The sequence below is a fragment of the Anolis sagrei genome, chromosome X, assembly GCF_037176765.1.
Source record: "Anolis sagrei isolate rAnoSag1 chromosome X, rAnoSag1.mat, whole genome shotgun sequence".
Taxonomy (NCBI): Eukaryota; Metazoa; Chordata; class Lepidosauria; order Squamata; family Dactyloidae; genus Anolis; species Anolis sagrei.
The window spans coordinates 83799851-83823918 of NC_090034.1; the positions used below are offsets into that span (position 1 = coordinate 83799851).

At 44.4% G+C, this 24068-nt stretch overlaps 1 protein-coding gene across 2 annotated transcripts in view; it reads left to right on the forward strand.

Annotated features, from left to right (window-relative positions):
• The window catches only part of NHSL3 (NHS like 3), a 104238-nt gene that overhangs the window by 27541 nt on the left and 52629 nt on the right, over positions 1 to 24068 (forward strand). Inside the window, exon 1 of one of the 2 annotated variants that reach the window (XM_067460604.1) lies at positions 6576 to 6963. The exons of the other annotated variant lie outside the window; for it this stretch is intronic. Coding sequence (XP_067316705.1) covers positions 6873 to 6963 — 91 coding nt within the window. The 5' untranslated portion in view covers positions 6576 to 6872. Of the gene's footprint in view, positions 1 to 6575; positions 6964 to 24068 lie in introns of those variants that run through there. 2 annotated transcript variants of the gene reach the window in all.

Consider the following 24068-nt stretch of genomic DNA (forward strand, 5'->3'; position numbering starts at 1 on the left):
TCATAACTGTCATTTTGCTGCTGTAAATATCTGATTTGCGGGATGTAATTTCATACACTGGACCAAATTTGTCACGAAGACCCAATACACCCAAATTTGAATACTGGTGAGATTGGGGGAGAGTATTGATTTTGTCATTTGGGAGTTGCAGTTGCTGGGATTTATAGTTCACTTACAATCAAAGAGCATTCTGAACTCCACCAATGATGGAATTGAATCAAACTTGGCACACAAAACTCCCATGATCAACGGAAAATATTGGAAGGGTTTGGTGGGCATTGACCTTGAGTTTTGGGAGTTGTAGTTCACCTACATCAAGAGAGAACTGTGGACTCAAACAATGATGGATCTGGACCAAACTTAGCACAAATTCTCAATATGCCCAAATGTAAACACTGGTGGAGTTTGGGGGAAATAGACATTGACATTTGGGAGTTGTAGTTGCTGGGATTTATAGTTCACCTACAATCAAAGAGCATTCTGAACCCCACCAATGATAGAATTGGGCCAAACGTCCCACACAGAACCCCATGACCAACAGAAAATACTGTGTTTTCTGGTGGTCTTTGGTGACCCCTCTGACACCCCCTCGTGACCCCTCCAGGGGTCCCGAACCCCAGGTTGAGAAATACTGCACTAGGATGTCTGTGGTGGAGGAAACACATACAATCTAGGATGAAATGGTCCTCGAATGAAACCCTTTACTTGGATGGTGGGCAGTATGTTGTTTGTGGGGGACATTGGCAGGGTTCTTGGGCATGTTCATGGTGCTCACTATAACCTGCAATGTCATTGGGGGGAGGGCCATTGATGTCTCCTGAGTAGTGGGGACTATAGCTGTTTGTGAAGAGGGAGCCTGTCTGTATAAGTTGGTAAGAGTTTCCCCAGGTTAATGATTCCAGATCTTAACCCCTGGCAATGCCTCTTTCCCTTCATATGATGGCTTTGTTTCCATCCAGAAGATCTACCCTCCCTCCTTTTCCTTCTTAAGGGGCCAGAAACTCCAAATGCCCGGCTGCAAACCGGTTTGGCTCCTCTCGAAACTGACCCGCAGTGACCCATAACTGGCTGAGAAGTTTCACTTAATCAGCTTTGCTCCTTCTTATTAAGCCTTGCTTTCCATTCCTTTTGCAAGTTGTCGCCATGGAGATATTAATGCACATGTATGTGGATATGCGAGTGAACTCCTTCGAGTGGGTGGAGTGTCCTTGGATGCATCTGCACTACAGAATTAATGCAGTTTGGCTCCCAATGCTTGTGGGTTCATGTGAGTTATAGTTTTGTAAGGTTTGTAGCCTCCTCTAGCAAAGACTGCTAGTGCCTCACCAAACTACAGCTTCTGGGATCCCATAACATTGAGCCATGGCAGTCCAAGTGGAGCAAACTGCATTAATTCTCCAGTGTAGATGTACCCAAGGACGCCCCACCTGCACAGTTTATAGCAGTGTTTCTCAACCTATCTAATGTTGTGACCCCTTAATACAATTCCTCGTAATGTAAATATCTGATATGCAGAATGTATTTTCATTCAGTGGACCAACTTTAGCACAAATACCTGATATGCCCGTATTGGAATACTGGTGGGATTGGGGAGGGGGTTGATTTTGTCATTTGGGAGTTATAGTTGCTGGGATTTATAGTTCACCTAAATCAAAGAGTATTATGAACTCCATCAATCATGGAATTGAACCAAACTTGGAGCACACAACTCTCATGACCAACAGAAAATACTGGTAGGGTTTAGTGACCTTGAGTTTTGGAGTTGTAGTTCACCTACATCCAGAGAGCACTGTGGACTCAAACAAGGATGAATCTGGACCAAACTTGGTACGAATACTCAATATGTCTAAATGTGAACACTGGTGGAGTTTGGGGGAAATAGACCATGACATTTGGGAGTTGTAGTTTCTGGAATTTATAGTTCACCTAAATTAAAGAGTATTATGAACTCCACCAACGATGGAATTGGACCAAACTTGGAACACAGAACTCCGGTGACCAACAGAAAATACTGCAAGGGTTTGGTGGACATTGACGTTGAGTTTTGGAGTTGTAGTTCACCTACATCCAGAGAGCATTGTGGACTCAAACAAGGATGGATCTGGACCAAACTTGGCATGGATACTCAATATGTCCAAATTTGAACACTGGTGGAGTTTTGGGGAAAATATACCTTGACATTTGGTAGTTGTAGTTGCTGGGATTTATAGTTCTCCTACAATCAAAGAGAATTCTGAACCGCACCAACGATGGCATTGGGCCAAACTTCCTACACACAGAACCCTCATGACCAACAAAAAATACTGTGTTTTCTGATGTCTTTGGCAACCGCTCTGACACCACCTCATGACCCCCTCAGGGGTCCCGAACCCCAGGTTGAGAAATGCTGTTCCAAGGACAGTTGCATCACTGAATGTTTTATGGTTGCTCTTGTGCAGCGTCCGGAAAGGATTTATTTGTAAGGCGAATGTAAGGCGTTCCCCACTATGCATCCCCATGAGAGAAATGTAGTTTATAGAGAAATGAGTGTTTTCTGCTGCTGGGAGTCTGTGATTTCATCACAAACGTTTAGAAGAAAGTCTCGGCCATGAACTCTGGACAGACTCCTTGGTATCTAAAATTCTATTAAAGGAGAATTAGAGTGAAGTTTGCAATGAGTCTTTCCCCTTTTGTTGCATAGGGCTGTGTCTACACTGCAGAACAAATGCAGTTTGGCACTACTGCCTTGCCTTAATGCTGTGGGATCCTGGGATTGGTATTTTGGTAAGATATTAGCTGGGGCTGGATATATATGAGGTGATCAAATCAGATAATCCAGATTATCTGATGAATGGATTATATGAATCTACACTACCATATAATCCAGTTCAAAGCAAATAGTCTGGATTTTTATATGTCAGTGTTGATGGGGCAATTGGGTGCATCAACATGGTAACATGGATGTGGTTTGACTTCACTTTAACTGCTGTGGCTCAATGCTAGGAATTGTGGTTGTTGTGGTTGTTGTTGTTGTTGTTATATTCATATCCTGCTTGCTTCTCTGATCTTAGCATTCTATTTTTCGATAGAGTTACAAGCTGGGTAGATGCGGGGAATGCCGTGGATGTAGCGTACCTGGATTTCAGTAAGGCCTTCGACAAGGTCCCCCATGACCTTCTGGCAAGGAAACTAGTCCAATGTGGGCTAGGCAAAACTACGGTGAGGTGGATCAGTAATTGGTTAAATGGACGAACCCAGAGGGTGCTCACCAATGCTTCCTCTTCATCCTGGAAAGAAGTGACAAGTGGAGTGCCACAGGTTTCTGTCCTGGGTCCGGTCCTGTTCAACATCTTTATTAATGACTTAGATGAAGGGTTAGAAGGCAGGATCATCAAGTTTGCAGACGACACCAAATTGGGAGGGATAGCCAATGCTCCAGAGGACAGGAGCAGGATTCAAAACGATCTTGACAGATTGGAGAGATGGGCCAAAACTAACAAAATGAAGTTCAACAGGGACAAATGCAAGATACTCCACTTTGGAAGGAAAAACGAAATGCAAAGATACAAAATGGGGGACGCCTGGCTCGAGAGCAGTATGTGTGAAAAAGATATTGGAGTCCTCGTGGACAACAAGTTAAACATGAGCCAACAATGTGATGTGGCGGTAAAAAAAGCCAATGGGATTTTGGCCTGCATCAATAGGAGCATAGTGTCTAGGTCCAGGGAAGTAATGCTACCCCTCTATTCTGCTCTGGTTAGACCACACCTGGAATATTGTCTCCAATTCTGGGCACCACAATTTAAGAGAGATATTGACAAGCTGGAATGAATCCAGAGGAGGGCGACTAAAATGATCAAGGGTCTGGAGAACAAGCCCTATGAGGAGCGGCTTAAGGAGCTGGGCATGTTTAGCCTGAAGAAGAGAAGGCTGAGAGGAGATATGATAGCGATGTATAAATATGTGAGAGGAAGCCACAGGGAGGAGGGAGCAAGCTTGTTTTCTGCTTCCCTGGAGACTAGGACGTGGAACAATGGCTTCAAACTACAAGAAAGGAGATTCCATCTGAACATGAGGAAGAGCTTCCTGACTGTGAGAGCCGTTCAGCAGTGGAACTCTCTGCCCCAGAGTGTGGTGGAGGCTCCTTCTTTGGAAGCTTTTAAACAAAGGCTGGATGGCTATCTGTCAGGGGTGATTTGAATGCAGTATTCCTGCTTCTTGGCAGGGGGTTGGACTGGATGGCCCATGAGGTCTCTTCCAACTCTTTGATTCTATGATTCTAGTTCTGACCATAATAATAATAATAATAATAATAATAATAATAATAATAATATAATAATAAACCTTTATTTATACCCCGCTACCATCTCCCATAGGACTCGGTGTGGCTTACAAGAGGCCGAGCCCAAATACAACAACAATAAAGCACAACGACAACAATACAACAATAAATAACTCATAAACAAAGCAAAACAATGACAATAATCACAACACATTTAAAAACCAGTGGCAGGGCCAAATGTAATGATTAAAATTTTTAAAATGCTGGGCATGTCCAAGTGAAATAGGATGAATATTTTAGGGATAGGTGGGTATGCAGACAATCCTAGATCTCTCGTAAAGTGCATTTGGGACATATTCCTTGGGATTCCTTATTCTGGGAAGGCACACTGGAACATCCACGTTTTCAAGCTCCTTCTAAAGACTGCCAACGTTGGGGCATGCCTGATGTCCTTGGGGAGGGAGTTCCAGAGTCGTGGGGCCACCACCGAGAAGGCCCTGTCCCTCGTTCCCTTGTACCTTGCAATGGCACCTTTGAGCATGTGCAAAGCGCTTTCCATCTCCAAGCCAAGCAAAGACCTTGCATTCCTCAGGATAAGAATAATATAAATAGCGTGGCATCAATGAATGGTGTCATCAGAGGGACTGACCCTTGGAGTCACCCCAGATGTTAGGTTTTGGCCTTGAAATCCCAGGACTTGAGAGAGTCCTGACTTGGCTATGGTGCCTCTGAGCATGTGCAAAGTGCTTTCCATCCCCGTGTCAAACAAAGACCTTGCATTCCTCAGGATAAGAATAAAGTAAATAAAAAGTGCCTGGCATCAAGGAATGATATCAACAGACTCTTGGGTCATAGAATCATAGAGTTGAAAGAGACTGCATGGGCCATCTAGTCCCACCCCATTCTGCCATGCAGGAAAAGCACAATCTAAGCACCCCTGACAGACCATAGAATCATAGAGTTGGAAGAGACCTTGTGGGCCATCCCCTGCTAAGAAGCAGGAAAATTGCCATCCAGCCTCTGTTTCAAAGGCTTCAAAGAAGAGCTTCCACCAGACTCCGAGGCAGTGAGTTCCACTGTTGAAAAGCTCTTCTTACAGTTAAGAAGTTCTTTCTAATGTTCAGGTGGAATCTCCTTTCCTGTCATTTGAACCCATTGCTCCATTGAGTCCTAGTCCAAAAACAAGCCTCTTCCTTATGACATCCTTTCACATATCTATGCTTGGCTATCATGTCATCCCAGGTATTAGATTTGGCCTTGAAATCATAGAATTATAGAGTTGGAAGAGACTTTGTGGGCCATCCAGTCCAACCCCCTCCCAAGAAGCAGCAAAACTCCATTCAAAGCACCCCTGACAGATGGCCACCCAGCCTCTGTTTAAAAGCCTCCAAAGAGGGAACCTCTACTACACTCCAGGGCAGAGAGTTCCACTGCTGAACAGCTTGCAGTCAGGAAGTTCTTCCTAATGTTCAGGTGGAATCTCCCTACCTGTTTCATGTCCTAGTCTCCAGGGCAGCAGAAAACAAACCTGCTCCCTCCTCTCTATGACTTCCCCTCACATATTTATATATGGCCCTCACCATGTCTCCTCTCAGCCTTCTCTTCTGTACACTAAACATGCCCAGCTCTTTAAGCAGTTCCTCATAGGAGTTGTTCTCCAGACCTTTGATCACTTGAGTCCGTCTCCTCTGGACACATTCCAGCTTGTCAACATCTCCTTTCTATTGCGGTGCCCAAAATTGGACACAGTATTTCTGACCAAGGCAGAATAGAGGGGTAAGCATGACTTCCTTGAATCTAGACAGTAGGTAAAGGTAAAGGTTTTCCTCTGACATTAAGCCCAGTCGTGTCCGACTGGGGGTTGGTGCTCATCTCCATTTCTATGCCGAAGAACTGACGTTGTCCGTAGACACCTCCAAGGTCATATGGCTGGCATAACTGCATGGAGCGCCATTACCTTCCCACCGGAGTAGTACCTATTGCTCTACTCACATTTGCATGTTTTTGAACTGCTAGGTTGGCAGAAGCTAGACGCTATCATCCTATTTATGCAGGCCAAAATCCTATTGGTTTTTTTAGCTGCCGCATGAATCCCAGAACTTGGGATTGTCCTGACTTGGCGACAGCGCCTCTGAGCATGTGCAAAGTGCTTTCTGTCTCTACCCTTGGGAAAAAAACCTTGGGTGCCTCTCCTTTTTCTGGAAAGGCAGACAGGGACAGACACGCACAGAGGGAGGGCACCTCCCAAACCCGTGTGCTGAGGGGCCCACCCTCCTTTTCTGGCAGGGCCCTCCCTCCCGCTTGCCCTCCGCGATTGGCCTGGCAACAACTGGTGGCGGTGGAGCTGTGTGCCGCTGCTGCAGGCACTGGGAAGACAGGAGCCGTCAGAAGCAGCAGCCTCAGGAGCTGGGCAGGTTTCCTTCTCTCTCTCTCTCTCTCTCTCTCTTTCTGTTTCTGCTTCTCTCCTTCCCTCGCTCTGCATTACCAGAGCCTGGCCCTGCAGATGCCTCCCTCCATCATGTAGCACCCTCTTCCTCCGCTGCCCAGCAACAAGGGGGGGCTGGGGGGCTTGGAGTGAGTTGCCTCCCTCCTCGAACCCAGGGCCAGAGCCATGGGCAACTCCTACCGCAAGCGCAACCCACCCACCACCAAGGGCACCTGGTCCTTCTGGAACTTTGGCCGGCCGGAGCGCGTCAAGACAGGTGAGGCCACCCAGGTGTGATGTGTGCGGGGATATTCATTCCACACTGTCGAATTAATCCGGTCTAGCACCACTTTCATAGCTTTGGAGTGCTTGGATCTGTTGTTACCTCCAAGTCTATTCTTTTTGGGGAGCTCAGCTGATGAGGAAAGGTCAGGGGATCCAGGTGTGTGTGTTTGGGTGCATCCAGACTGTAGAATTAATCCAGTTTAGCAACACTTTAATTGCTTTGGCGTTCTTGGAGCTGTTGTTACCTCCAAGTCTATTCTTTTTAGGGAGCTCTGCTGATGAAGACAGGTCTGGGGATCCAGGTGTGTGTTTGGGTGCATCCACATTGTAGAATGAATCCGGTTTAGCTCCACTTTCATAGCTTTGGAATGCTTGGAGCTATTGTTACCTCCAAGTCTATTCTTCTTGGGGAGCTCTGAGGATGAAGAAAGGTCAGGGTATCTAGGTGTGTGTGTTTGGGTGCATCTACACAGTAGAATGAATCCGGTTTGGCAATGCTTTCATCGCCTTGGAATGCTTGGAGCTGTTGTTACCCCCAAGTCTATTCTTTTTGGGGAGCTCTGTGAATGAAGAAAGGCCAGGGGATCCAGGTGTGTTTTTGGATGCATCCACACTGTAGAATGAATCCAGTTTAGCTCCACTTTCATTGCTATGGAGTGCTTGGAACTGTTGTTACCTCCAAGTCTTTCCTTTTTGGGGAGCTCTGCTGATGAAGAAAGGTCAAGGGAACGAGGTGTGTGTTTGGGTGCATCCACACTGTAGAATGAATCTGGTTTAGCAATGCTTTCATCCCTTTGGAATGCTTGGAGCTGTTGTTACCTCCAAGTCTATCCTTTTTGAGGAACTCTGCAGATGAAGACAGGTCAAGAGATCCAGGTGTGTGTTTGGATGCATCCACACTGTAGAATTAATCTGTTTTAGCACCATTTTCATTTCTATGAAGTGCTTGGAGCTGTTGTTACCCCCAAGTCTATTCTTTTTGGGAAGCTCTGCAGATGAAGACAGGTCAGGGGATCCAGGTGTATGTTTGGGTGCATCCACACTGTATAACGAATCCGGTTTAGCACCGCTTTCATAGCTTTGGAATGCTTGGAGCTGTTGTTACCTCCAAGTCTATTCTTTTTGGGAAGCTCTGCGAATGAAGACAGGTCAGGGGATCCAGGTGTATGTTTGGCTGCATGCACACTGTAGAATTAATCCAGTTTAGCGCCACTTTCATTGCTATGGAGTGCTTGGAGCTGTTGTTACCTCCAAGTCCTTCTGTACAGATGAAGACAAGTACAGCACCCAGGTGTGTGTGTGTGTTTGGGTGCATTTGCACTGTAGAATTAATCTGGTTTAGCACTACTTTAATTGCTGTGGGATCCTAGGAGCTGTTGTCATCTCCCGAGTCCACTCTTTTTGTAGCAATGGATGCATTTGTATTATGGAACAAATGCAGTCCAGCATCACTTGAATGGCACTGGCTCAATGTTGAGGAATCGTAGTAGCCTCCTTGAACTGCAACTCCCAGGATTTCCATGACATAAAGCCATGGCAGTTAAAGTGGCGTCAAGCTGCCTTCATTCTACCACGTACAGATTATGGGGAGTGTCGCCTCGAAGCAACTGGTGGGACTGAATAACCAGATTGGAATTGTTTTCAATGCCTTTCCAAAGGCATCCGGTAGATCACCTATGAGCAACAGGAAGGTGAGCCGCAAGGATACCTGTTTGGTAGCTCCCTTCCTTTCTGCCCTGAGGAACTTCAAAGGGAAGGCATCCAGTTCTTCATCCAATCCTTCGTTCATTCCTTTTCCTCATTCACCTTTTGAGTCTCCATATCCCCAAACATGGCTGTTTGTCTTCTGGAGTCCTGTTGTGCCGAAAGGGGAATCTTTTTGACCTTGAAGGGCTCTCTTACTCTGAATGTGGAGGGAAGCAAGGGGATGCCACTCGGTGCATGCTCAGAGGTAGCCTTGTATTGCACAAATGGAGTTTTAACCCTTTCTGTTTGGGGCTTACCAAGGTGATTATGGTCTCCTTTTGAGAGTAGGAAAAAACTATGGGGGGAAAAAGACACAGGAATGGAAAAATGCTTGTGTGCAGTTCCTTGTGCTGCATTGGAAAGGGATGTCCTTTGCACAGACTTGTCTGGAATGAACCAATTGGGATTGGAATGGGTCCGGCGCCAGGGAAAAAGAGATAAGCGGGAAGAGGGAGATGCACCCATATCTCTCCTATGCACCCAAATCTCTTCTATGCACCCAAAACCACGGATTCCCTCTACCTCTACCTTTAATGGATTTGCAAAAGAAGGGATTGCTTGTTATCTCATTCTGGGATAGTCCAGTGAAGCAAGGAATAGGGCTCCTGTCCCTTTAATTCTTGGGATTTCCGATGGTTATCTCATTGTACAACAGCTGAAACCCCCTCTTTTGCACAATGATTAATGGCAACCCTAAAGAAAGGAAAGTCCCAGGATGTTTGTGAGTTTTCTGACCTGTGTGTCCATGTTCCAGAAGCATTATCTCTTGACTTTTCACCTGCATCTATGCAGGCATCCTTGGATGTTTTGAGGTCTGTTGGAAACTGACAGTAAGAAGCCAGACCTTGAAACTGCTAGGCTTTTAAATGCTAATCAAGGTAGCCAATTGCAACATTCATACCTACCTCAAACAGACAAGAGTTCTTTCTCCCATCCTGGACATTCAACAGATATATAAAGCCCATTTTCCTAGTTTAAAACAGACCTCACAATCCCTGAGAATGCCTGCCATAGATGCAGGCGAAACGTCAGGAGAGAATGCTTCTGGAACATGGCCATATAATCTGGAAAACTCACAACAACCCAGTGATTCTGGTCATGAAAACCTTCGACAATACAAAATCCCAGGAGCTTTCCAGGAAACTCTGGAGAGCCTCTGTAAATCAGAGGTGGTACCATTACGTTCAATGGCTCAAGGGCCTCTTGTTGTTTGCATCTATACGATAGAATTGGCACAGTTTGATATCACTTGAACTGCCAAGGCTCCATGCTATGGAATCCTGAGAGGTGTCGTTTTAGTATGTCTTTAGATCTTTAGAAAGAGTGCAAACTACAACTCCCAGAATGCCATAGCATGCAGCCATGACTGTTCAAGTAGTGCCAAACTGCATTAACTCGACAGTGTAGTGGCACTTCTTTTTGTCTGTTTCAGCTTTCCTTTGGGGCCTTAGGGTGGGCCTGTCTCCCTGACTTTGTGCAGCTGGGTGACGCTTTGCCGCATCTTGCCTGGAGGCTTTTTTGTGTGTGTTTGTGTTGCTGGAACTGCATTACCATGGTCTCCACGTAGGCAAGGTCATTCCTGCAGAGTTGCATTAATGCATCCAGACTGACGCTTCCTATGCTAGCCTCTGGATTCCCCTTCCTTTGAAATCTATGTTGCAAAAGGCGAGAGAAAGCAGCTTCATCAGACTATTTTTTAAATTGACTTTAATATGTTTATTTGCTCATTATCATATGGATATGGGGAAGTTGTCTTTCCAGCACTGAATTGTGGTTGTTGTGTGCCTTCAGGTACTTTCCAATGTACCTGACATTGCCTTCCTCTGAGGCTGAGAGCATGTGACTTGCCCAAGGTCTGCCATTAGGTTTCCCAATAAGGTTGCCCATCATTCGAGGCTGAGTGTGACAGGAAACCCAGATCTCCCAATGAGGTTGCCCTTCCTTCGAGGCTGAGTGTGACATGCCCAAGGTCTGCCATTAGGTTTCATCGCTCACAAAAGGATTCAGACCAGGTCTCCCAATGAGGTTTGCCTTTCCTTCGAGGCCGAGAGGGTGTGACTTGCCCAAGGTCTGCCATTAGGTTTCATGGCTCAAACCCAGGTCTCCCAATGAGGTTGCCCTTCCTTTAAGGCTGAGTGTGACATGCCCAAGGTCTGCCATTAGGTTTTATGGCTCAGGAAGGATTCAAACCCAGGTCTCCAAATGAGGCTTGCCTTTCCTTCAAGGCTGAGAGAGTGTGACTTGCCCAAGGTCTGCCATTAGGTAGACCTAACCCTAACCCCTTTCCATGCTAAAGATGCTCTGAGTCTCATTTAAGAGAGGTAAGAAATATATGAATATAATAACAATGATAATAATAATATAATAATAAGTCTCCCAATGGGGTTTGCCCTTCTTTGAGGCTGAGAGAGTGTGACTTGCCCAAGGTCGGCCATTAGGTAGACCTAACCCTAACCCCTTTCCATGCTAAAGATCCTCTGAGTCTCATTTAAGAGAGGCAAGAAATATATGAATATAATAACGATAATAATAATAATAATAATAATAATAATAATAATAATAATAAGTCTCCCAATGAGGTTTGTCCTTTCTTTGAGGCTGAGAGAGTGTGACTGCCCAAGGTCTGCCATTAGGTAGACCAAACCTAACCCTAACCCCTTCCCATGCTAAAGATGCTCTGAGTCTCATTTAAGAGAGGCAAGAAATATATGAATATAATAACGACGTTAATAACAATATAATAAGTCTCCCAATGAGGTTTGCCCTTCTTTGAGGCTGAGAGAGTGTGACTTGCCCAAGGTCTGCCATTAGGTAGACCAAACCTAACCCTAACCCCTTCCCATGCTAAAGATGCTCTGAGTCTCATTTAAGAGGCAAGAAATATATGAATATAATAACGATGTTAATAACAATATAATAAGTCTCCCAATGAGGTTTGCCCTTCTTTGAGGCTGAGAGAGTGGGACTTGCCCAAGGTCTGCCATTAGGTAGACCTAACCCTAACCCCTTCCCATGCTAAGGATGCTCTGAGTGTCATTTAAGAGAGGCAAGAAATATATGAATATAATAATAATAATAATAAGTCTCCCAATGAGGTTTGCCCTTCCTTTGAGGCTGAGAGAGTGTGACTTGCCCAAGATCGGCCATTAGGTAGACCTAACCCTAACCCCTTCCCATGTAAAAGATACTCTGAGTCTCATTTAAGAGAGGCAAGAAATATATGGATATAATAATGATAATAATAATAATAATAATAATAATAATAATAATAATGTTTTCCCTTTCTTTGAGGCTGAGAGAGTGTGACTTGCCCAAGGTCTGCCATTAGGTTTCATGGCTCACTAAAGATTCACACCCAGGTCTCTCAATGAGATTTGCCCTTTCTTCGAGGCTGAGAGAGTGTGACTTGTCCAAGGTCACCCAATGAGCTTCCATAGCCAAGCTGTGATTTGAACCCAGGACTCCCAAGGTTTTGTTGCTCTTGCAGTTGATACTTTGACATGTCAATGGATCTAAGCTGCCACATAAAAATTTTTCATTCCACTCCAGTGGCTGCAAAGATATATGATTAAAAAGCATTCAAAGCCAATATTGTTTGAAAAATATCATTGCTCATTTGATGCAGTTTCAGTGTTGCCCTTCAGTACTGTTTTATTGCAAGTTTCAACAATTTGCAGCCCATTTTGAGCCCCAGTTATATATAAATCAAGCGATCAACAACACTATCAACAATTGTTGCATGGAAACTGCGAAGCAATGGACCGTGGCTAATCGGTTTGTCTGGAGCCCTGGTTTTTGGGAAAATACGGAGGAAAAGCAGCCCGTTTTTTCATCCGGCTGGCTCTCATTCCCTGCTCCTTCCATGGATTAGAGACCTGAAAGTCCATTTGATTTTTCAGCCCACAGTCAGGACATGTGACGGAAGGCATGAGAACTCCTGGGTTTTGTGTTTTTTGCTGTTGCTGATTCAGTGAAGCTGAGGTCTCCCTTTTCAGTTCGGTTTGTGTTGTGTTGGTCAAGCAAAACCTTGACCAATAATAATCCATGTAAACAAGAGTGCCCCTTCCATGGCTTGGATCGGAGGTTTTCAGTCCTATTAGTATTATTATTATTATAATTATACTGACACAAAAATACAGTATGTCACAGCAAATGAGATCTATATGCTGGATTTCGTATCACAAAATCACAAGTCGAACACTTCCCAAGCACCTAGGACTGTGTGATGTATCAGCGAACATTATATTATTATTATTATTATTAGATGCATAACAAGATGAGTACACAACAAACAAGATCACCATGCTGGGTGTTGTATTTGATCACACATCGGACACTTCCCAAGCGCCTAGGACTGTGTGATGTATCAGCGAACATTATATTATTATTATTATTATTATTATTATTATTAGATACATAACAAGATTAGTACACAACAAACAAGATCACTATGCTGGGTGTTGTATTTGATCACACATCGGACACTTCCCAAGTGTCTAGGACTGTGTGATGTATCGGCGAATAATGCATACAGATCTGAGTAGAATGGCCTTTTGCAGCTGACCGATGGTAATTTTGTCAGCGCTGATTGTTTTTAAGTGCAGGGCAAGGTCTTTAGTCACTGCACCCAATGTGCCAATCGCCACTGGGAACACCTTGACTAGCTTGTGCTAGAGACTTTGCAGTTCAGTCTTTCAATCCTTGTATCGTGTAAGCTTTTCCAGTTGCTTCTCATCTATTCTGCTGTGGCCTGGGATTGCAACATCAACAATCTATACCCCTCGCCCCCCCAACAATTGTTTGGTAAGGAGTATTGTGCTACAAAACTCTGTCAGTCTGAATTTGAAAGTCCTAGAGTAGTTTGACGTGTTCATTTTCCGTAACTTTTTCAGGCTTGTGATCCCATCAGTTCTTTGTCACAGGCAGATGGTATTTGTGGCACGAGTTCCAATGGACTATCTGAGCCTCTGCTTGTAGTCCGTCTGCGCGATCGTCTTGCAGCAGCCGAGGATGTGATCCATCGTTTCATCTGCTTCCTTGCAGAGTCTACACTTGGAATCTGTCATCGACTTTTCAATTCTGGCTTTGATGCCATTGGTTCTAATGGCTTGTTCTTGGGCTGTAAGAATCAGGCCCTCCGTCTCCATTTGTGAGCCACATCCATTTTTTTCATGTCAATATTATTATTTTCATCATTATCATTTTATTATATTATTTTCCTCATTATTATATTTATTATATTTATTTATATCCCGCTTTTCTCAAAGTGGCATTTAGCCCCTTCCCATGTTAAAGATGCTCTGAGTCTCATTTAAGAGAGGCAAGAACTATATGAATATAATGATGATGATAATATAATTATAATAATAATTATCTCCTGTTCCCATATTTAGTGGCAAAACTTCTTTTTCTATGGGACGGATTGATGGAAACATGTTTCGGATGGAGTCAAGGGGCCAATGGTACAAGGTCTCCCATCACTATATTGGAGATGATGGGACATGTTTCTTGTGGTGTCAAGGGGCAAGTGGTACAAGGTCTCCCATCATTGCGGTGGGGATGATGGGACATGTTTCTTATGGCATCAAGAGGCCAATGGTACAAGATCTCCCATCACTGCGGTGGGGATGATGAAACATGTTTCTTATGGCATCAAGGGGCCAATGGTACAAGATCTCCCATCACTGCGGTGGGGATGATGGAACATGTTTCTTATGGCATCAAGGGGCCAATGGTACAAGGTCTCCCATCATTGTGGTGGGGAATGATGGGACATGTTTCTTATGGTGTCAAGGGGCCAATGATACAAGATCTCCCATCACTGCGGTGGGGATGATGAAACATGTTTCTTATGGTGTCAAGGGGCCAATGGTACAAGATCTCCCATTGCTGCGATGGGGATGATGGAACATGTTTCTTATGGCAACAAGGGGCCGATGGTATAAGATCTCCCATCGCTGCAGTGGGGATGATGGGACATGTTTCTTATGGTGTCAAGGGGCCAATAGTACAAGATCTCCCATCGCTGCAATGGGGATGATGGGACATGTTTCTTTTGATGTCAAGGGGCCAGGTTTCTTATGCCGTCAAGGGGCCAATGGTACAGGATCTCCCATCACTGTGCTAAGGAAGATGGAGCATGTTTTATTTGGAGTCAAGGGGCAAATGCGACATGATCCCTCATCACAATATTGAGGATAATGGGACACATTTTGGATGCAGTCAATGGCGATCAATGGCATAGCTTCCTCCATCGCTATGATGCAGATAATGGGGATGTGTTTCTTCTCCAGGGGTGAATCTACACTGTGGAATTAATGCCGTTTGATATGACTTTTAATTGCCATGGCTTAACCTGGGAGTTGTAGTTCAAACTCGAGATTCGATAGCATCGAGCTGTGGCAATTAAAGCAGTTCAAAGATGCAGTAATTCTATAGTGTAGATCAGGCATGGGCAAACTTGGGCCCTTCAGGTGTTTTGGCTGTTAGGAATTGTGGGAATTGAAGTCCAAAACACCTGGAGGGCCCAAGTTTGCTCATACCTGGTGTAGATGCACCCCAAAATCCAGTATGTGGGATTATACCTGGAGTGTGCACAAAGCTCTTCGTTTTTTCTTTGGGGCTTTGGCAGAATTCCTTCTCTTGGATTCTGATATTTGCTGCAGCTGAGACTAGTCTGCTTTCCCCTTTGTGCCATGGATGTGTCAGACTTTCCCTGCTCAGTGTTGGGCGAGACAAGGAAGGGAGAAACATTTGCATGGCATGGGCATTAATGCGTCCCTGGCGTGGCCAATGCATTAGGCATTTGAGCTTTGCTGAGCCGGCAGCACCCCTTGCAAGAGAAAGAGAGAGGCTTGGCAGGCCGCAATTGAAGACCTACTCATCTGTAAAGTTTGGCACAAGTTTGCAATGATTCTCAATGACTGGATGCCAAGAATGGCATCTGGGAAGAGTACAGATAAGACACCACTAATATCTACAGATGGTCAGAGAATTGATTTCAGAGTGTGCCTTATGACCATTAAGCCCTATGCAACCCACTCCATTTTTTCCCTACATGTGCCTGCCTTCGGGTGCATCTGCACTGTTTCATTGATGCAGTTCGAACCCACTTGTTACAGGATGTGTAGTTTTATAAGCCTTCAATGCCAATAATAATAACAACATGGTGCCACGTCCCACTCCGATCCAATAGTAGTTCAGCCATGGTAGTTCAAGTGATGTCAAACTGCATTTATTCCACAATGTAGATGCACTCAAGGATGGGATAAAGGGAATTTCTGGACCTGAGGTTGTGTCAGGACATGATCTTAGAACCTGGTGCTTAGAAAGATACCAAACTGGGGGTTTGTTCTTGAAAGGTGTGGCATCCATTGGATTTGCAGCCCTTTTTTCAGCAGGGCGTGGGATCACCAAATATTAATAAATATTAATTGTCATGCAAGTATATTAATATTAATTGTCATGCGCCTCTGATGGCGCAGCGGGTTAAACTTCTCAGCTTCTGAACTTGCTGTCTGAAAGGTTAGCAGTTCGAATCCGGGGAGCGAGGTGAGCTCTCGCTGTTAGCCCCAGCTTCTGCCAACCTAGCAGTTCGAAAACATGCAAATGTGAGTAGATCAATAGGTACCACTTCTGCGGGAAGGTAACAGCACTCCATGCAGTCATGCTGGCCACATGACCTTGGAGGTGTCAACACCGGCTCTTCGGCTTAGAAATGGAGATGAACACCAACCTCCAGAGTCAGACGCGACTAGACTTCATGTCAGGGGAAAATGCTTACCTTTACCTAAGTATTATGTGCAGAAAAGATTTATGTGGGTGTCAAGTTGTTGCAAAAGATCCAGGAGCCCCAGTAAGAAAATATTGACAACAAAAATAAACTTTAATAATAATAATAATAATAATAATAATAATAATAATACTTTATTTGTTAGCTGCCTTTTCTTGCCAGTAAGAAAATGTTGACAACAAAAATAAACTTTAATAATAATAATAATAATAATAATAATAATAATAATAATTTATTTGTTACCTGCCTCTTCTTATGGCCCAAGATATGGTACAACATAGTTAAATACATATGTGAAGTGTATGACCATTGACATATATAGAATTATAGAGGTGGAAGAGTGCCATGGCCATCCAGTCTAGTCTGCTTCTACCAGGCAAGAGGTCACAATCCAATTCCTCCAGACAGATGCCCATCCAGCCTCTGCTTCAAATCTTCCAGCCATGATCTTAGAGCCTGGTGCTTAGAAAGATACCAAACTGAGGGTTTGTTCTTGAAAGGTGTGGTGTCCATTAGATTCCACCCCATCCATAAATATGTTTTAATTCATGCTATAAGACTAAAGATTAAAACCTATTAAAATCATGCATACCAATGAAACTTCATTGATTGTATTTAGGGCAAGCCAGATGGTACGAGGTCTTGGATGCTAAGCAGGTTTAGCCCTGGTTCGGTCTTGGATGGGGGGCTGCTAACAAATGCCAGCTGCTGGAGGCTCTATTTTGGAGGAAGCAGTTGGGCAAACCACCTTTATGTGTTCCCTGTCTTTAAAAACCCAATGAGATCACTATATGTTGAAGTGGGTATCATAGCAAACCCTCCGGGTATTGCTGAATTGCAGATCCCATCATCCCCTTAGCCATTTTATATTTATAGAGAGAGAGCTGAATGGTGAGGAATGCTGGGACATGAAGTCCAGCAATATGTGGCTCCCCCTTTGGCTCTCTGTAGCTCCAGATGACTCTTGTTTGTTTAATGTGTTGTCAAAGGTTTGACTTGTTGTCAAAGACTTTGTTTGTTTGTGCGAAAGAGAAATGGGAGAATGAGTGTTGAACCCGTTCCGGTCTGCCTAGAGATCCCCACCCTCTAATCTTGAGAGTTTAATTACTACTTTTCATGATTCCGGAGCGACGGAGATCTGGCGCTTGGAAAGAGGGCCTTGGACCAAGCCCTTTTTATTGTAAGCTCCTTGGGAGCGAGGGCCTGCTTTTATATATTTATGTGGCAAACAAAAGGCCACGATTACTTGTGCTGCTTTGTGAATCATCGCAGAGAATAAGAAGCGGCCCGGCTCCATCTGCCATAAGTCCCTGTCTTCCCATTAACATGGTTGTTTGGGTTCAAAATAAATAAATTGAGATTTTTTGGGGGGAGGGTATGGTGGACATATAAGGAGTCAACAGGGATCACTGGGAAAGGCAATAATACATGGCAACACATTAGGAAAGATGGTAATGCCATTGACTGACTTTGCAAGACCTGAGTGGAGCTGTTGGTGGCTGGGACTCTTTGGAGTCTCTGATCCAGAGTATTGCATAAGCTGAAGCTATATAGCAAACTATAGGTAAAGGTTTTCCCCTGACATTGAGTCCAGTCGTGTCCGACTCTGAGGGTTGGTGCTCATCTCAATTTCTAAGCTGAAGAACCGGTGTTGTCCATAGACAGCTCCGAGGTCATGTCGTCAGCAAGACTTCATGGAGCACCATTACCTTCCTGCTGGAGTGGTACCTATTGATCTACTCACATTTGCATGTTTTCGAACTGCTAGGTTGGCAGAAGCTGGGGCTAACAGCGGGAGCTCACGCCGCTCCCTGGATTTGAACCTGCAACCTTTCAATCAACAAGTTCAGCACCTCAGTGGTTTAACTCACTGCATCCAAACTATACGGAAGCCAATAAGGAAAGAATAGGGCTATTCAATATTTGGGTTGGCTACGTTGAGAAAATCATGTTTGTAAGACCTGAGCGGAGCTGTTGACTAGGACACTTGGAAATCTCTGATTCAGAACATTTCCATTAAGTTGATGGCAAATAGTAACACTGTGCAATACAGTTTTTGTTCCTGAGTTATAAATGTCATTTCCTAATTGCTTCTATCATAAAACATGGAAAATATTTATTAAACTGCCAAAACTTTTGTGGGACATCCTGCAATACATTTTGTTGTAGTTTGCCAACAAATATCTCATAGAGTCTCAACCAATTCAACATAGTTTGTGGCAGTCACAAAACAAAGTTTCTGGAGTAGAACAACTACTATCAAAATAAGCACAACACAATTAAACAAGAATAACACTTTCAAACCAGGAACATAAATGTTTCAAATTTTGTTACATAGTATAATTGATAAGCGGAAGGCTATGCAACAGGTAGATTGGCACCATTGAGGAAACCATGGATCTTGTCCATAATACTTGAGCAGAGTTATCGATTGGGACTCTTGGAAGTCTCTCATCCAGAGCCAACTTGATGCCAAATAATAAAGCTATAAAGGCAGTATGGAAAGAGTAAGGCTCAACTATGACTCTGTTGAGGTTGTCCTCGGTTTGCAAGACCTGAGTGGGACTGTTGGCAACCGGGTCTTCTGGTGGTCTCCCAAAAGGTCGACTCAGTCTAGAAGCAGAGGACAGCAAGAAGCAGTTGAGATGCAATACGATTGATTTTTAAAAATGTGATTTTATTAGGCAAAGAGGATACTTGCAGACTGAGTGCAAGTGGATGGACTCCCATTAGGAAGCCATGGATGCTTTGGCTTTGCAGGACCTGACTTGTTGAGCAGAGATCTCGGAAATCTCTCATTCAGTGTATTCTTGAAGTTCCAACTGAGGAAGCAGTAGAGATTCCTGACTAATAGGGAAAAATGTGATTTTCATTAGGCAAAATAGATGCTTGCAATAGGAAAAGAGTGAGGCTGCAGTGCAAGAGGATGGACTCCATTAGGAAGCCATAGATGTCTTGGCTTTGAAGACTTGAGTTGTTGAGCAGGGCTCTCAGAGGTCTCTCAGTGTATCCTTGAAGGTCCAACTGAGGAAGACTACTAGGGAAAATGTGATTTTTCATAGGCAAAAGGTATGTTTTGCAGTAGGAAAAGAAAGAAGGCACAATACAGGTAGAAGGAAACCATGGGTGCCTTGGCTTTGCAAGGGTGGTGCTGATGACCAAGGATCTTGGAGGTCTCCTATTTGAAGCAGCTCAATCTGTGGGTCCCCAGATGTTTTGACCTCCAACTCCCAGAAATCCTAACAGCTGGTAAACTGACTGGGATTTCTGGGAGTTGGAGGCCAAAACATCTGGGGACCCACAGGTTGAGAACCACTGTTCTCAAAGGGGATACTTGCAGTAAGGAAAAGAAGGAGGCCATATTACAGGTGGGTGGACTCCATCATAGTCCACAGTAGTCCACACTCTGGTTACATCCTGAATAGACTACTTCAGTGCACTCTACATGGAGCTGCCTTTGAAGACTGTTCAGAAGCTTCAAGAGGTCCAATGGGTAGCAGCCAGATTGCTCACCAGAGCGGTGTTCAGGGAGGATACATCTCTCTTGCTATCTCAGCTCCACTGGCTGCCAGTCTGTTACCGAGCACAATTCGAAGCATTGGCTTTAGCTTATAAAGCCCTCAACGGTTCCGACTCAGCTTACCTGTCTGAACGTATCTCCCTTTATGAATCATCACAGAGATTAAGATCTTTGAGGGAGGCCCTGCTCTCAGTCCCAGCTCCTTCGCAGACGCGGTTGGTGGGAACAAGAGACAGGGCGTTCTCAGTGGTGGCCCCTCAGCTGTGGAACTAAGTCCCCAGTGATATTAGATCAGCCCCCTCCCTTGTGACCTTCAGAAAGAAAGTGAAAAGTGGCTTTGGTGTCAAGCCTTCGGAGAACAAGTGTAGTGCGGAATATGTGGAGTGACTACTTGAATGGCCCCAGATTACGATTGTGGATGGCGTGGTTTTAATAGTGGATGTAATGTTTTTCAATGTTTTCATGTGTATTCATTTTAATTTTAATGTTATTTTAATTGTATGTTGTTTTTATGGCACTGAATAGTTGCCTACGTGTAAAGCCACCTTGAGTCCCCTTCGGGGTTAAGAAGGGCAGGGCATAAATATGGCAAATAAATAAATAATAAATCGTGGATGCTCCACGGAGGCTCTGGCTTTGCAAGACCTGAGTTGATGATCAGGCAATTTGGAGGTCTCCCATTTGGTAGGCTCCCATACGTTGAACACAGTTGGACCGCTGAGAAGTCCTTGAGATGCACTTTGACAAATTAAAAACACAGGATTTGTTAGATCAGTGGTTCTCAACCTGTGGGTCCCCAGATGTTTTGGCCTTCAACTCCCAGAAATCCTAACACCTGGTAAACTGGCTGGGATTTCTGGGAGTTGTAGGCCAAAAACATCTGGGGACCCTAGGTTGAGAACCACTGTGTTAGATCAAGGGGGTGCTTGCAGTAGGAAAAGTGAAGTCAAACTGCAGCCATACAAGTGGATGGGCTCTATTACAGCATTTCTCAACTTGGGGGTTGTGAGAGGGTGTGAGAGGGGTCACCAAAGACCATTAGAAAACACAGTATTTTCTGTTGGTCATGGGGATTCTGTGTGGGAAGTTTGGCCCAATTCTATCTTCGGTGGGGTTCAGAATGCTGTTTGTTTGCAGGTGAACTATAAATCCCAGCAATTACAACTCCCATCTGTCAAGGTCTATTTCCCCCCAACTCCAGCAGTGCTCACATTTGCACTTATTGAGTATTTGTGCCAAGTTTGGTCCAGATCCCTCATTGTTAGAGTCCACAGTGCTTTCTGTATGTAGGTGAACTACAACTCCCAAACTCAAGGTCAGTGCCCACCAAATCTTTCCAGTATTTTCTCTTGATCACGGGAGTTCTGTGTGCCAAGTTTGGTTCAATTCTATCGTTGGTGGAGTTCAGAATGCTCTTTGTTTGTAGGTGAACTATAAATCCCAGCAACTACAACTCCCAAATTACAAAATCAACCCCCTCAACCCCACCAGTATCCAATTTTGGGTGTTTCAGATATTTGTGCCAAATTTGGTCCAGTGAATGAAAATACACCTGCATATTAGATATTTACATGACGATTCATAGCAGTAGCAAAATTAAAGTTGTGAAGTAGTAACAAAAATAATGTTATGGTTGGGGGTCAGCACAAGATGAGGAACTGTATTAAGGGGTTGTGGCATTAGGAAGGTTGAGAACCACTGTGTTAGATCAAGTGGGTGCTTGCAATAGGAAGAGTGGAGTCAAACTGCAGCCGTACACGTGGATAGGCTCTATTAGGAAGCCTTGGCTTCGCAAGACCTGAGCTGATGACCAGGCATCTTGAAGGTCTCTCCTTCAGGTGACTATTGCAGCTGCAAGTGGATGTGATGGCAATCAATGACACTGAAAATATTGTGATATGGGAGCTCTCTGGAGAGCAGAAGAGGGGTCTGGCATGTGGGGCAGGGAGCCCCCCCCACCCGAAAAAAATAAATGTGCCGCCGGTGCGCTCATTCTCAGCCGCTGCTGCCATGGCAACCGCCCAGCGGCCACAAAGCCAAAGAATGCGCATTGTGTTGCTTCAGCGGTTTTTTTATTTTTTCCAGGCGCTGCAGCAGCAGAGAGATGCGAAGAGGAGGGGGAGGGTGCTTTGTGGGTCTGGGACCCTCAGAGGAGCCCTTATTTTCTCCCCAATTGGGGAAAGGGGTTAGGAAGGGGGGGGGGGTTCCTCCTTTCACAGGGCCTTTGCGAAAATCATGGATATTAGTGGGAAATAAGAGAGAAACAGGGTGCATCTACACTAGAATGAATGCAGTTTCATTGCCTATGGTTCAGTGCTATGGGATCATGGGAGTTGTAGTTTTACAAGGTCTATACCAGTGGATCTCAACCTGTGGGTCCCCAGGTGTTTTGGCCTGCAACACCCAGAAACCCAGCCAGTTTACCAGCTGTTAGGATTTCTGGGAGTTGAAGGCCAAACACATCTGGGGACCCCAGGTTGAATCCGGGGAGTGGTGTGAGATCCCGCTGTTAGCCCCAGCTTCTGCCAACCTAGCAGTTTGTACATATGCAAATGTGAGTAGATCAATAGGTACCGCTCTTGCAGGAAGGTAACGGCGCTCCGTGCAGGCCATATGACTTTGGAGGTGTCTATGAACAACGCCAGCTCTTCGGCTTAGAAATGGAGATGAGCACCAACCCCCAGAGTCGGATGCAACTAGACCCGTGATGGTGAACCTATGACACACGTGTCAGCACTGACACGCATGGCTATTTTTGATGACACGCAGCCACATGCGGCCACATACAGAGAAGTACACTTTATAAGAACCAATCTAATTCCATCCTTAAATTTGTAAAAGGCTCGACAAATTTAACATCTTCACGTTTGAGCATTGTTCACTCCATAACTCAGCATGGAATATACATTTTTCTTATTTAAACTATAAATATTGCAAAATTATGAGTTTTTTTTCTCGAAGTTGACACCCCACCCAAGTTATGCTCAGGTTTTTGGCAAATTTTGACACACCAAGCTCAAAAGGTTGCCCATCACTGGACTAGACTTTATGCCAAGGGAAAAGTATTATATGCATATGCAGAAAAGATTTATGTAAGTGTCAAGTTGTGGCAAAAGATCCAAGAGCCCCAGTAAGAAAATGTTGACAACAAAAATAAACTTTAATAATAATAATAATAATGTATTTGTTACCTGCCAAGATATGGTACAACATAGTTAAATACATATGTAAAGTGTACGACCATTGAAATATATAGAATTAAAGAGGTGGAAGAGTGGGATGGCCATCCAGTCCAATCTGCTTCTACCAGGCGAGAGCTCACAATCCAATCCCTCTAGACAGATGCCCATCCAGCCTTTGCTTCAAATCTTCCAGCCATGACCTTAGAGCCTGGTGCTTAGAAAGATACCAAACTGAGGGTTTGTTCTTGAAAGGTGTGGTGTCCATTGGATTCCACACCATGCACAAATATATTTTAATTAAAGTTATAAGACTAAAGATTAATACCCATTAAAATCATGGATACCAATGAAAGTTCATTGATTGTGTCTAGGGCAAGACAGATGGCATGGTCCCCTGACTGGACTTAATGTCAGGGGAAAATCTTTATCTTTACCTTATGCAGTTTGGTGAGACATTCGATGCATCTATACCAGGCACAGGCAAACTTTGGCAAAACCTGAAGTTTTGGACTTCAACTTCCACAATTCCTAACAGCCATATACTGTTAGGAATTGTGGGAGTTGAAGTCCAAAACACCTGAAGGGCCAAAGTTTGCCCATGCCTGATCAAGACTTTAAAATGCATACAGTTTCACCCCACTTTTACTTCTGGGGATCAGTGCTAGGGAATCCGGGAGTTTGCTTCAGCATACTAAAACTCCAAGTGTTCCATAGCACTGAGCAATGGCAGTCAAAGTGGTGTCAAACTGCATTTATTACCCAGTGCGGTTGCACCCTCTGGTTTCTATTCCAAACCAGCAATTTTGGCCTTGAGATATAGCTCATTGCTCTTATTTATTATAAGTCTGCCCATGCAA